Here is a 15,111-nt window from a genome sequence, read left to right as displayed (position 1 = left end):
TCACTAACTGGATAAGAGCGTCTGCTGAATGACTAAAATGTACTATACTTTGTTTATGTCAACAAAGCCCTGCAGTTTGTTACATGCATTAAAATAACTACCCTGCTTGGTAGCCTGGATTCCATCCAGATTGAGCCCCTCCCCTGTCTGGCTCAACCAATCTAGATGTCAATAGACATTTGCCAGTCAGGATGCATAGCTTCATTCTCCTTGCTGAAGCTGTTAGGACTGGGTCATATGAAATGGCCTATTCTTTGATTGCTAGCGGAGCCTGGATGGAGCAGATCTGTCAGAAGAAGTGGACCTTCATGCAGGAAGCAGCCAAGGTGGGCTGCTCTGAGGTCATGATGGTGTTGCTAAGGCACGGAGGTCGGGTTAACCGTTGGGTGTTGCCATATCCACATACTAGACCTTCTTCACTATGGTATGTAACCAGTGAGGTAAAATCAGCTCAGAATGTTAATGTATCTATCTAGTCATAGGTTCTGTGAATTTGCAGAGCTTGCTTGTAAACTTGTCTCATGTACTGTATTCTCTCAGCTGCTGTGACTTTGTTTCTACATATCATATAAGGAAACAGAGTAAATTCCCAGGCTTTAAATGGGGAGAGTGTTCTGACAGATGCAGTTGGTTCAGGAAACCCAGACTGTATCGAACTTCTCTTAAAGAATGGAGCCAACCCTAATCTACCCAGTTTGACTGGACAACTACTGATCCACAAGGCAGGATTTAAGGGTCACTATGAGGGAGCACATTTTACTAGACGGTCTTATCCAGAGCAATTAGGGTTAAGTGCCTTGCTCAAGGGCACATCAACAGACTTTTCACCTAGTCGGCTCAGGGATTAGAACCAGCGACCTTTCAGTTACTGGCACAATGCTCTTAACCACTAAGCTACCTGCCGCCCCAAAATCTGCCTTAACACAGTTCATAGACATTCGGCCAGGCCTCACAGGTGTTGAATGACATGTCCATCTCCACCAAATGTTTTTCATTTCTCACCCTCAGTGCCTTGAAGATGTTGATACCCCTTACCACCAGAAAGGCTATCAAACTCATTGGCCAAAGCCCGATTCACTCTGCAGTTGATGGCAACCATTCTGATTGTATGGAACTACTCATAGAAAACAGCTTTGTACGTCAACGTCCTCCTGACCCCACGCCTCTCAGACAAGTACATGGACATGAGAAGAAGCACATTATACTTTGCTGTCTCCAACAGGGACATCCCATGCATCGAAATGTTGCTGAACGCAGGAGCCAAACTTGACCTGGACCCTCTATGCTGCCTCCTGGTGGCGGTGAGAGCTGGGAGGTATGAGATTGTGAAGCTGCTTCTGGCCAGACAGGCAGACGTCAATTGTTACTTCACAGTGGTCAGTAACACAGTGTTTCCCCCGGCTCTGCAGTACTGCCTGCGGGACGAGATGATGTGTCTGCTGCTCAACAATGGGTATGACGCTGAAAGGTGCTTCACTTGTAACCATGACGACAGCTTGAGTATGAAATGTGTAGAGGAAAAAGGTCTTCCAGTGAGTTGTCAATCTTCTTTTGCATTATTTCCATTGCGGGATGTTTATTAAGCTTCTCTCGACTGAGTGACAAACAAAATAGTTTCCAATCTTGCCTGTCCTTTATGCAGTTTTGTGAATTCATGAGTCTCTCATGCCTCATGCACCTGTCTGGGTGTGTGGTGCGCATTCTTCTGCACTATGTTAGTCACGTGCATATCTGTTCACAATTCAAACTCAATCTGGAGAAGCAGAAAGAATGGCCTGACATATGTGACGTTCTGGGTAAGATTATATACTGGATAGACTATATGTTCAAATACAATAATGTAACTATTCTAAATGCACCATTTACATGGAGTATATCACATCAAAATGTTTACTTTTCTCTTTATTCCCTTTCACCTAGGGAACCCTGATCACTCAAGCACCTGTGCAGACTGGAGATCAGGAAGCAGCTGACCTTAAAAAGACTGAATGACCCCATGATCAGGGTCAGATTAATGCAGGGGTTTACCGGGGCTGAAGCACCTGGGCCCAGGCCCGTGGGGGGCCCAAGAGGCAGCAAAAATATATATAAAAAAGACACACAAAAAGTCACACAAAAAAATTAAGGAAATATATACAGTATACATTATATATGTAGTATATATTTAGTCTATTTTTACTGCAACATTCAACCACAGGAGGACTCAGGAGCCCGCTCTCAATGAGTGTAGACAGCCTGCTGCTGCCTGCTGCCGCTCGGCTAATTATCAGAAGGGGGAGGAGTGGAGATAGGGGGCCCACATGGGTAACTGCGGGGCACTGCCTTAATTGGGTAACTGATTAATAAAACAAATTTAAATAAACTGCATAATAAATAAATATGACTGGTCAATTGTGTCAGTCAGGGGCCCAAGAGACAAAAAACAACAACATTATTCTTTTAATTTTTTTATCCAACCACAGGAGTCCACTCTCAATGTTCAAAATACACCAGAGAGCATAATTTAGCCACGGAGGATCAATAGTTTCAAAAAAATAACTGTGGATTAAGTTTCAACACAAGCACATACAGGTTGCAAAAAAAACCCACCAACATAAAGCGTCTTGAACGGGTGTTAGGCCACCACGAGCTGGCAGAAAAGCTTCAATGTGCCTTGGCATAGATTCTACAAGTGGACCTAAACCATGCCAGGAAAATGCTTTGTATCCCTCATTTACTGAAGTGTTTCCCTTATTTTGGCAGTTGCCGGTATGTCTACAGTCGGGAAGGCCGCAGTTGTTTCCCGCTGCTTTGTGGCCATAGACATATAAACTATAGAAGGGTTTTGGAACCTCTTACCCTGGCAATTTGACTGTTAATAAACTCATGGGTATGCTAACAATAGCTGCCGGTCCTAACTTGAATGGGAACTGCCATCTATGGATTATATTTCTATGGTTGGTTGCGGATGTAGGTATGCCTTTTGCAGATTTCAAAATACAATCGCGTAAAAACATACAGTTTGCCTACTGCTGAAAATAGAAGATTAAACTGTCCGTAGAACCAATAGAAACAATTTATTCTCAACAACTCCCAATTTTTGGCAAACAGCAGCCTTGTTTTTCAAGGTAACTCTTCTTGAGATAGGCTATGCCATGACGAGTGCATCAGCCATCACCGTGAGTAGCCTATGGCTTCATCTTCATCATTAGGTGAGTCAGTGTGCCACTGGAAATATTTTTAGTAGCTTACTGTAACCTATATAATATATATACAGTGGGTAGAACAAGTATTTGATACACTGCCGATTTGCAGGTTTTCCTACTTACAAAGCATGTAGAGGTCTGTAATTTTTATCATAGGTACACTTCAACTGTGAGAGACGGAATCTAAAACAAAAATCCAGAAAATCACATTGTATGATTTTTAAGTAATGAATTTGCATTTTATTGCATGACATAAGTATTTGATCACCTACCAACCAGTAAGAATTCCGGCTCTCACAGACCTGTTAGTTTTTCTTTAAGAAGCCCTCCTGTTCTCCACTCATTACCTGTATTAACTGCACCTGTTCGAACTCGTTACCTGTATAAAAGACACCTGTCCACACACTCAATCAGACTCCAACCTCTCCACAATGGCCAAGACCAGAGAGCTGTGTAAGGACATCAGGGATAAAATTGTAGACCTGCACAAGGCTGGGATGGGCTACAGGACAATAGGCAAGCAGCTTGGTGAGAAGGCAACAACTGTTGGCGCAATTATTAGAAAATGGAAGAAGTTCAAGATGACGGTCAATCACCCTCGGTCTGGTGCTCCATGCAAGATCTCACCTCGTGGGGCATCAATGATCATGAGGAAGGTGAGGGATCAGCCCAGAACTACACGGCAGGACCTGGTCAATGACCTGAAGAGAACTGGGACCACAGTCTCAAAGAAAACCATTAGTAACACACTACGCCGTCATGGATTAAAATCCTGCAGCGCACGCAAGGTCCCCCCTGCTCAAGCCAGCGCATGTCCAGGCCCGTCTGAAGTTTGCCAATGACCATCTGGATGATCCAGAGGAGGAATGGGAGAAGGTAATGTGGTCTGATGAGACAAAAATATAGCTTTTTGGTCTAAACTCCACTCGCCGTGTTTGGAGGAAGAAGAAGGATGAGTACAACCCCAAGAACACCATCCCAACCGTGAAGCATGGAGGTGGAAACATCATTCTTTGGGGATGCTTTTCTGCAAAGGGGACAGGACGACTGCACCGTATTGAGGGGAGGATGGATGGGGCCATGTATCGCGAGATCTTGGTCAACAACCTCCTTCCCTCAGTAAGAGCATTGAAGATGGGTCGTGGCTGGGTCTTCCAGCATAACAACGACCCGAAACACACAGCCAGGGCAACTAAGGAGTGGCTCCGTAAGAAGCATCTCAAGGTCCTGGAGTGGCCTAGCCAGTCTCCAGACCTAAACCCAATAGAAAATCTTTGGAGGGAGCTGAAAGTCCGTATTGCCCATTGACAGCCCCGAAACCTGAAGGATCTGGAGAAGGTCTGTATGGAGGAGTGGGCCAAAATCCCTGCTGCAGTGTGTGCAAACCTGGTCAAGACCTACAGGAAACGTATGATCTCTGTAATTGCAAACAAAGGTTTCTGTACCAAATATTAAGTTCTGCTTTTCTGATGTATCAAATACTTATGTCATGCAATAAAATGCAAATTCATTACTTAAAAATCATACAATGTGATTTTCTGGATTTTTGTTTTAGATTCCGTCTCTCACAGTTGAAGTGTACCTATGATAAAAATTACAGACCTCTACATGCTTTGTAAGTAGGAAAACCTGCAAAATCGGCAGTGTATCAAATACTTGTTCTCCCCACTGTATTTATATCCTCCTAATATTGTACAATCTGTATGTCACTTCATTGGCCTGGGCTATTGTTTGTTTGAATTCAAGACCACAGCCCCGGGGGCTATGATTTCTTAATCCGGCCCTGCCCATGATCATGAGCTGTGACCTTTTCCCTCCCAGACTGAAGAGCTACTTGATGAATGATCTGTATGGCCAAAGTGTTGGCCATGCAGGGAGAAGAGACAACTGTGAACTACCAACCATGCAACCTTACTGACTATGCAGCTTGTATATGTTTGAATTGTTGAGCATATTATACATTTCTGTTTGTTGGGGGGATTGGATAAAGTCTTCTCCTGTCTCTTTTTGAGCAAAATATGAGTCAAAAAGTAATGGATGTTTGATCAAGGAATTGATGATAAAGGAACAGCTCTAGCAGTTCTGGTGCAGCTTCTGAGAGATCCTATTTAGTTTCAGCACAATAGTCTTGAATCATCTTTGCGTCCCGGAAAAACAACAACACTAGATGTCTTTCTACATTTTAATCACATGTTAACACTACCCAGCAGGGAGCTCTTCAAGCCCCTTTGATTGTCTGCCAGAGAAAATGTATCTTCCCTGAACAATTCTCTTCTTACAAGGCTAATGTTTGCCATCTGTTATTAAAACATTGCTGACTCTTTCCACACTGGTTGACATTATGGACAATTAGTGTACATAAGACACAACATTTGGATGTTGTGGTATGGCCTGCATGCTAAACACACAACTTCAACGGGAGCAGGTGACACCTAAAAATAGCCTTAGTCGAATGTGTGTGTGTGTGTGTGTGTGTGTTATGTTGGTAGAGAGGGGATTCAGTTCAGGCATGGCACAAATTACACTCTACAATCTCTGGACCGGGTAGGACCTGTGATTTCAACAGAACTAGATTTCACAGGTGAGAACTGAAATCTGCCTGACCGGTGAATAGGAAAATATATCTAATAAAACAGAAAATTATGTTTAGATGTTTCTGGAGTCAATTACCTTTGCACACCTAAAGGTTTGGAGCACAGCGATAGTAGGCCACATGCTAACATTGCTATTTCCTCTGAAGCTATGGATCCTGACGACATGGATGAAGATCGACTGCTTGATTACGCTATTCAGATGAGCATTCAAGAGTCATGCCCAAAATTATTATTAGCACCTTTAGAGAGGTAATGCATGATACGAGTTCACTTCTGAAAATACTCAATTTCCTAGGCTACTTTTGCATTTTGCTATATGCTGTCATTGTTGAGATCAAAATGACATGTACAATTATTAATATTATGCTTACTTAAATTATTTTCAAACACTTTCTAAACATGATCTCCTCTGCTTCGATATTCTCAGTGATGAACATCTGAAGATCATAAAGGCTATTGATCGAGGTAAATGCATGGTCACTGTCTGATTACTGAGATTGTCATTTTCACATTCAGGGTTTTATGGGTAACACTTTACTTGACACCCAGCATCATAACACGTTATGACATGGTCATAACCATGTCATAATAAGTCATAACAGCTGACAAAAATTGTCATAACACTGTCATGACCCATATATTTACACCTGTTGTGACATTGTGACGTCACGAGAGGCTACACAGCTTTCAGCGGGATTGCTCAAGTAGTGCAAGGAGACAAGGTTCAAACAAAACAAGGAATTTATTATAGGTCTTGGGAAATTAACGAAAATATAACAAAATTCTGTTCTCTTGTGGCTCTTTAAGGGTTAACAGTTCAGGGATGTCTCTTCCACATCCAAAATCATAATTCTCACTCGCTCAGATAACTTTTCCCCAGCCTTACTGTAGTCCACGTTGCAGCTAGTGGCCAACCCAGCAAACAGTCCTTCCAAATGTCTCTCACGTATTTCCACAGGTGCATATATCCAAAGGTGAGTATTTCCCAAAGGTAAGTATCTCCAAATCCTTATATTCCTCATGGAAGTGGACGATGCAGCACTCTTGTCCTCCAGAGAGCCCAGGTTGGAGACTGTGTCTCTTCCCTTCCCAAACCTTCAGCTCATCAGCTCCTCATTTGTTTCAGCTGCGTGGGAAGATTGGCCATAGAGGGGTGGAGTTCCCGACCATACCAGCAGATGGAGCCATAGCTGTCTGGGTTTGCAGCCACCTCAGGGGGATGTAACGTCCCTCCAGGACACAGCCTCTCGTGACATCACAACATATATTGCGTTATTTTATGGCTGGTTATGACACCTACATAAGAGTGTCAAAACCCACATTTCTTCAAACGTATTCCTTTTGTTTGTAGTCCCGTGTAGCTCAGTTGGTAGAGCATGGCGCTTGCAATGCCAGGGTTGTGGGTTCGATTCCCACGGGGGGCCAGTATGAAAATGTATGCACTCACTAACTGTATGTCGCTCTGGATAAGAGCGTCTGCTAAATGACAAAAATGTAAATGTTTGTTTCCTAAGTCATTTGTCGTTGTTGTAATGAATTCTTTACAGTCATGTTTCTTTCCATCATATTTTAAATCACTGTCATAAAGCATAATGACCATCCTGTGTCACTTTACTTGGACGAAGAAAAAACACTCTGACACTGTCAAAAAGCATTATGACCATCATAATCATATAAACCAGATAAGCCGATTGTCAGCCATCAGTCAAAAATAGTGTCTTGTCCTGCTCTCATCAGAAACAGAGGTTTGGGGTAGCTGACATTAATGATTTAGATTTTTGTCATTTAGCAGACGCTCTTATCCAGAGCGACTTACAGGAGCAATTAGGGTTAAGTGCCTTGCTCAAGGGCACATCGACAGATTTTTCACCTAGTTGGCCTTGGGGATTAGAACCAGCGACCTTTCGATTACTGGCACTACGCTCTTAACCACTAAGCTACCTACCGCCGATGTGTGCACAATTACAATAACAATTTAATATGATACCTTTCAGAAAATGGTATGTAACATAAACATACTGTTCACAAGTAGGCTATGGTGTAATGTAATGTTTTGCCTTGTGTGGTAGGTTTTGTGGGTTTTGACACTCTCATGTAGATGTCATAACCAGTCATAAAATAACGCAATATATGTCACAACAGGTCTAAATATATGTGTTATGACAGTGTTATGACCATATTATGGCAGGTTATGGCAAGTTATGTCAGCTGTTATGACATATGACATGGTTATGACCGTGTTATTATGCTGGGTGTCATGTAAAGTCTTATCGTTTTATGTAAATTATGAACCAGGTTGGATAGCCATTCTTCGCAAAATTATATTACATTGGCCCACTAAATGAATACACAGCCAACGCAAAGCAAACCATGGCTTTGTATCTCACACTACTGATGTACTGTATACAAACAAACTTTGCAATGAAAATGCATAAATCCCACATGCGACCCGTGATAAGACTAATTAATAATGACAAAGTCCTCTGTAGCTCAATTGGTAGAGCATGGCGCTTGTAACGCCAGGGTAGTGGGTTCGATCCCCGGGACTACCCATACGTAACAATGTTACATGACTGTAAGTCGCTTTGGATAAAAGCGTCTGCTAAATGGCATATTATTATTATTAAAGTGTTTATCTGACTGCATAACGATGATTTAGCAATATGCAAGCAGGACTATTGATGAGTTACAGTAATAAGCTATCAAGAAATATCTGAGAATTGAATACTTTATGCAAGTATTTCATATCATTGTAAAATGAATGATTACATTATACAAGGCATGAACATAAATTACAAGGCATTAATGGCATTAACAAAGCATTCATAATCTGGACATCATCAGAGAGGGAGAGAGAGACAAGGAAACCATGGCTTGTGCCAAGGCCCATAGATCATGGGAGAGAGAGAGTGTCAATATCACCTCTACTATCCAGAGGTGTGATAGTACGTGGGATGGTAAGAGCAAACAGATAATTCAGCATTCCTGAGAAACACAAAATAATCATTGCATACAGTTGAGAAGATTCATTTTGGGGGCTGGGCCGGCTCTACACCATTTTATGTGGCTTAGATGAATCATGTCCAATTACTTGACAACAGAAAACTGCTAGGAATCTGTAGACTGATATTGAATGACTGAATAACTGATACTTCATCATAAGACACTAGTGCTCCTGTGAAAAGTAATCATTATTTCTGGTACATTCTCCACCTAGGTGACATACTCGCCCTCCAAGAGCTGTCAGAATTTCAAGCAGGCTTCAGTAAGGCAGATGACAGGGGCTGGTACCCTCTGCACAAGGCAGCTGTCCAACCTCTGGTGAAGATGCTGGAGATAGTGTTGTATGGTAGGCTATTACAGAGTAATCACCTCATGGGCTGCATATCTGGACACGTACTGCATATCTCATAAATCTGCTGGCATGGATGTGGACATTTACTGATTTATGGGCCACATGACTTGTTTGGTTTTGTTGGACGTGCCCCTTGTATGTGATAACTGGAACTGGTTCGTGATCTTTTGGGTTGTGTCCAACAGCGTCTTTTAGGTTGTCCCTGGAGGGGAAGACAATGGAGGGAGAAACACTGCTAACTCTAGCAGCTATGGCTGATCTGGTGGACTATGTGAAGATGCTACTTGAACATGGAGCGTCTCCACATAACACCAACAGCAAGAAAGAAACCCCTCTACTGCTAGGTATTAGTGAAAGGTATAATGTCTGTGTTCTTGGCATCCTTGTTGTCACAACAAGTACCATTGTTGAAATGACTCCTACCATATTGTTCCCCTGATATTCAACAGTTGTTGTGATTTCTCCCGGTCAGCTGTTAGATTTGGGTCGTATGAAATGGCATCTGCCCTGATCACGAGAGGAGCCTGTGTGGAGCAGGTCTGTCTGAAGCAGTCGACTGCCCTGCACAAGGCCGCAAAGGTAGGCTGCTCTGATATCATGGAGCTGTTGTTGGAACATTGAGGCCAGGTCAATGAGATAGATCAAGACGGCGTGACTCCAATGGCCATTGCAGCAGAGCACGCCCACTCAGAGGTTCTAGAGATCTTTATTCACAATGGTGAGTAGGTAAAAGCACGATAGCTCCAGTTTGCCCTCTGATAGGCTAGAGCTAGATATAACTTTCAACATATTGCATAAACCAACCCAAACACAGAGTCATATATATAGAGAGTTGGGCCAATGCGGTTTCTGTCGAATGTTCCGAGAGCGCCACTTTCTCCTCCATAGCCGTTGCTAAGTGATAATTGATGCTTCCGCATTGTGAAGATGTCCAGTGAAAGCAGATATGCAATTTTATTAACACCAAAACACAGTACCGACTTGGATACACATTATCCCAAATGCTAATCAATAAAAACTTCTGTTAAATTCGCTGCTCTGTTTTACTTGTTTACAGCAAAACAGGGAATTGTTGGAGGCACTCTCGTATTGTTACGTCACCAAAATGTTGAGAATAAAGGCACTAACATGGCGTCCGCTCTAAAAACCTGGCCAATCTCTCTTAATATATGGCTCTGCCCAAACCCTTCAGACACTTGAGGTGCGTTTAGACAAGCAGCCCAATTCTGATATTTTTTTCACTAATTGGTATTTTGATCAATCAGATATGCTTGAAAAATATCTGATGTGAAAAGATCTGATGTGATTGGTCAAAAGACCAGTTAGTGGAAAGAATATCAGAATTGGGCTAATTGTGTGAACGCAGCCAAATGCCTATTGGGTGATTTGGGACATTGGGAGAATCTCAATTGAATTTCCTTGATTTCTCATGTCCCCTCTCCTTCGCCTTCTCAAAACCCATTGGACAGAGGGGAGGGACATCTGACCTTTTCATCCAATGGGTTTTGAGGTGGTGAGGAGAGAGGACGCGACAAATTAAGGAAATTCAATTGAGATTCTCCCATTGTCTGAGAAATTACAATAAGCAGAAGCTGGATTTCCTCTCCCTACAACTAGGTGGCGATGTGAATGCACAGGCGCCCAATGGGGACAGTGTGCTGTATGATGCGGCACAATCTGGGAATCCAGACTGTATAGACCTACTTCTGCGACATGGAGCCAACCCCAATGTACCTAGCCTGTGCTCAGAGCTACCCATTCATCGAGCAGCATATGAGGGCCATTACCTGTGAGTACAACCTGTAAGTACTCTAACCTAGAGTCCAGAGGAGGCTGATGGGAGGAGCTATAGGAGGACAGGCTCATTTTAATGGCTGGAATGGAATAAATGGGACGGTATCAAACATATCAAGCATATCAAGCATATGGAAACCATTCCAGCCATTACAATGAGCCCGTCCTCCTATAGCTCCTCCCACCAGCCTCCTCTGCAAGAGTCCATTGTTTATCTTTAAAATAAAGAAGTGCAGAATGTAGTTCTAAGGAGAACTACTTTACTGATCGGAGTTAACTTTTCTCTATCAGGGCACTGACAATTTTTATTCTGATAACCACTAGAAGGGCAATCAGACTTTCAGGCCAGAGTCCCGTTCACTCTGCAGTCGACAGAGGCCATGTACAATGCCTGGAGCTACTCGTGGAAAAGGGCTTTGATGTCAACTCTCTCCTAGACTTTCACATCTCTGAAGACTACGGAGACATGAGAAAAAGTGCATTGTACTTTACTGTCTCTAATGGAGACGTGACCTGCACTGAAAGGCCGCTGAACGCAGGAGCCAAACCTGACCTGGACCCTCTATGCTGCCTCCTGGTGGCGGTGAGAGATGTGCGGTATGAGATTGTGAAGCTGCTTTTGTCCAGACAGGCAGACATCAATTGTTACTTTGCCGTGATGAGTGACACAGTGTTTCCCATGGCTCTGCAGTACTGCCTGCGGGACGAAATGATGATGCGTCTGCTGCTCAACAACGGCTATGACGCAGATAAATGTTTCTGCTGTAACCATGACAGCACCTGGGATGACCTGAGTGATCAGACTGATTCCGATTATCAAGAACAAGTTTCTGTGAGTTATAATTTGAAATCCAGAAACTTTCATAAAATCCACACATTAACGATTGTAATAAATGCCCTAACAAATCTATTTTGTCATCCCTGTCATCCAGTTCTGTCATTTCATCAGCGTTTCCTGGCTGGTGCACTTGGCTGGGAGAGCTGTGTGGATCCTTCTGGACTACGTCAGTCACATGCCTCTCTGTCCAAAGCTGAGACAGATCCTGGAGAAGCACAAAGAGTGGCCTCAGATCTGCTGCATATTAGGTGAGTAGTTTGATTAAATTCAAAGGAAAAAACAAGATAAATGTGTAGGCAATGCAATGGCCATGAGTAGGGGGACATGACCCACTAAAAACACAGACTACCCTTGCTCCTGAACCTGAAACGTCTCTTCTGTCTTACTTCTCTGACCAAGCGAAACCCCGTTCACTGACACATCTGTGCAGACTGGTGATCAGGAAACAGATGACTTCAAAGAGACTGGGGCATCCAAACATCAGGGACTCTGCCCTCTTCCCACCCAGACTGAAGGAATACCTATTCTACAAAGAACATGATTTGTATGGCAAAATGATATGTATGGACAAGTGAAAGTCTGTTGTGTTTCATGGTTAGGGTGAGGCACACTGAAATTGTTCACTTAAGGAAGGAGGGATGATGGTTCTTATGGTAAATGAGGGCATTTACTTGGATTCAGAATAAGAATATGTGCATTTATTTTATTTAGAAAGAGACTAGACCACTTAACTATGAGAAGAAATGTTCTGTATTCATAAACCCGTCTTAGACGTATACATTCATTTTGCAAAATCGTTTTTCAATAATTTATTTATTTTCATTTACTGTTTGGCTTTGCTTTTATAGTGAATCCAATGCATGGCAAGAAGAGTCATTACATGTTGCTGTTTTTTATTTTTTACTTCTGTTATATTGTTAGTACTGAAACTGACACCTGTCTAGATGTTGGCTATGTAATCAAATATTTTGATTATCAAAACATTGAGGTTTATACTGATTACTGACTCCACTTGATAGCTGCATGGAACACCACAACACTTCAGGAGTGAAGTGGAATGACCTGCATTCCTTAAGTGACAGATAATGAAAGCAGGTCAACTCTAATTATAACCATATATTGCCTGGAGGGCAAACAACAAACATGCACTCTATCCTGATAATGGCAGACCTCTGACTTCCATGTGACAAAATGATACCAAGTTACCACCAGAAATGATTTTATATGGATTGAAAATGCAAAATACAAAACAGGAGCCATTGAGTAGGTAGCATACTTCAAACAGTCAATGGACTTCCTGAGAGTTTCTTAGACGTTTCACTGTCCACCCCAATATGTTGTAATCTTCCACTAGAGGGCAACGTTAGTATTTATGCTATACACCTATGCTCACTAGTATGCGGAACCCATGGAACTGTCTGGGGGGAATTTGGGACCTTGCTCAATCTACTCAACATTGGTAATGGCCTGGTCTTGTTTGGGTAGTCACTGGCATAGATATTAGATAATTGTCTGTAGGCTATTATATCATATTACAATATGTACTGCTTAATGTTCTTTTCCATTTGATTCAAATGTATCATATGCACCTTCATACCATTTGTAGTTACCAATTGTGCTGAATGATTTTAGTTCAGCACCGGAGAATATTGCTACTACATAATTTCCTAGTGAATGGCAGGTACATAACATTACATAAAATTACATAAAAATACATACCAACACATGTCTGGGCTCAGGAGTCATCCATAATTGGTTGAGATAAATTGGTGAACTAGAGATTAGTAACTTAGACCCTTTCCATTTTCACATGGACACAGAGGTGCTGAAGGACAAAGGCTAAGCCATACTAAGTCAGGTTATGAGTCATATTTACATTAGACTTAAAATAATGAAGGAGTCCAATTATGTCACTTAAACTAGCACACTACAGCCACATTACATTTACATTTACGTCATTTAGCAGACGCTCTTATCCAGAGCGACTTACAAATTGGTGCATTCACCTTATGACAGCCAGTGGGACAACCACTTTACAATTTAGTTTTTATATTTTTCAAATTTTGTAATTTTTAGAGTATACTTTTAAAGCCACATGACATCATCTTACTCCTAATGAAAGCTTGTTAGGAGAGCTCCATGGTAATTGACCACTATGGTTACTGTTACCTCTTGCATTGACAACAGGACAACACACCAGGGTCATTCTTGAATTGTGGTGGCATTTGGGCATTGCATTTAAAAAATTAAAATAAAAACCTGGATTGTTTTATTTATTTAAATGTATTTTGGTATATCTTCCCATATTTTACCATTATGATAACACTGTGCCACCAGAAGTAGTAGTAACACCAATGGCAGTAACACCAATGACACATTGATGATTTTCTTAAATGGAGGCCACAGTTGATCTAAAATAATTAACCCTTTAAAGAATAATTTACTAAAGTGATGTGATTAATCACTTTGCTCACAATGTCATTTGCTCACAATGTAACACCAAAGACACTTTGTATTAGACACACCAAATTATCAATGGATTCCTCAAATTTATGACATACTAAAAGGGTGTGATTAGCTAATAACTTTCGTTAACATAGACCCCCTCCCCCGATAACAGTTTGCCACTGGAGAGAATGCTTAAGATCCTTGTATATCATTGTAATGAGTGATTTTCAATTACACAAAACATAGGGACACATTATACTTTTAAACAAAATAGTTACTTAAATAGCCTTCTTTTCCCCCCCTCAGCTTTAATATTGCAGATAGATTGTGGGTTCTATCAATGTAATTGTTTGCATCATTTCTAATCCCCTTTATTATAGAAATATATTTATACTGAACAAAAATATAAATGCAACATGTAAAGTGTTGGTCCATGTTTCATGAGCTGAAATAAAATATCCCTGAAAATATCCCATTTGCACAAAAAGCTTATTTCTCTAAATTTTTGAATCCCTGTTAGTGAGCATTTCTCCTTTGCCAAGATATTCCATCCACCTGACAGGTGTGGCATATCAAGAAGCTGATTAAAGAGCATGATAATTACACAAGTGCATCTTGTTCTGGGGACAATAAAAGGCCACTCTAAAATGTGCAGTTTTGTCGCAGAACACTATGCCACAGATGTCTCAAGTTTTGAGGGAGCGTGCAATTGGCATGCTGACTGTAGGAATGCCCATCAGAGTTGTTGCCAGATAATGTTATGTTAATTTCTCTACCATAAGCCACCTCCAAGTCGTTTTAGAGAATTTGGCAGTACGTCCAACCGACCCTCACAACTGCAGACCACGCCAGCCCAGGACCTCCACATCCGAGTTCTTCACCTACAGCATCGTCGGA

The 15,111-nt window shown here is 41.8% G+C and overlaps 1 protein-coding gene and 1 pseudogene across 1 annotated transcript; both read left to right on the top strand.

The window, feature by feature from the left end:
- Positions 1-242: 242 nt before the first annotated feature.
- On the top strand, positions 243-5,030 carry LOC121531193 (annotated as a pseudogene).
- An 897-nt stretch (positions 5,031-5,927) lies between these two features.
- Positions 5,928-12,499, top strand: LOC121531194 (ankyrin repeat and SOCS box protein 15-like). The gene is given in 9 exon segments (XM_045213026.1): positions 5,928-6,007; positions 6,168-6,244; positions 8,997-9,128; positions 9,320-9,478; positions 9,607-9,852; positions 10,752-10,923; positions 11,220-11,760; positions 11,861-12,014; positions 12,166-12,499. Coding segments are annotated over 9 exon segments (1,737 nt in total). The 3' UTR covers positions 12,342-12,499.
- Positions 12,500-15,111: the final 2,612 nt, after the last annotated feature.

Source organism: Coregonus clupeaformis, unplaced genomic scaffold (assembly GCF_020615455.1).
Source record: "Coregonus clupeaformis isolate EN_2021a unplaced genomic scaffold, ASM2061545v1 scaf0073, whole genome shotgun sequence".
Taxonomy (NCBI): domain Eukaryota; kingdom Metazoa; phylum Chordata; class Actinopteri; order Salmoniformes; family Salmonidae; genus Coregonus; species Coregonus clupeaformis.
Note: the sequence above shows the minus strand (reverse complement) of the source record. Positions and strands in the feature narration are given on the sequence as shown.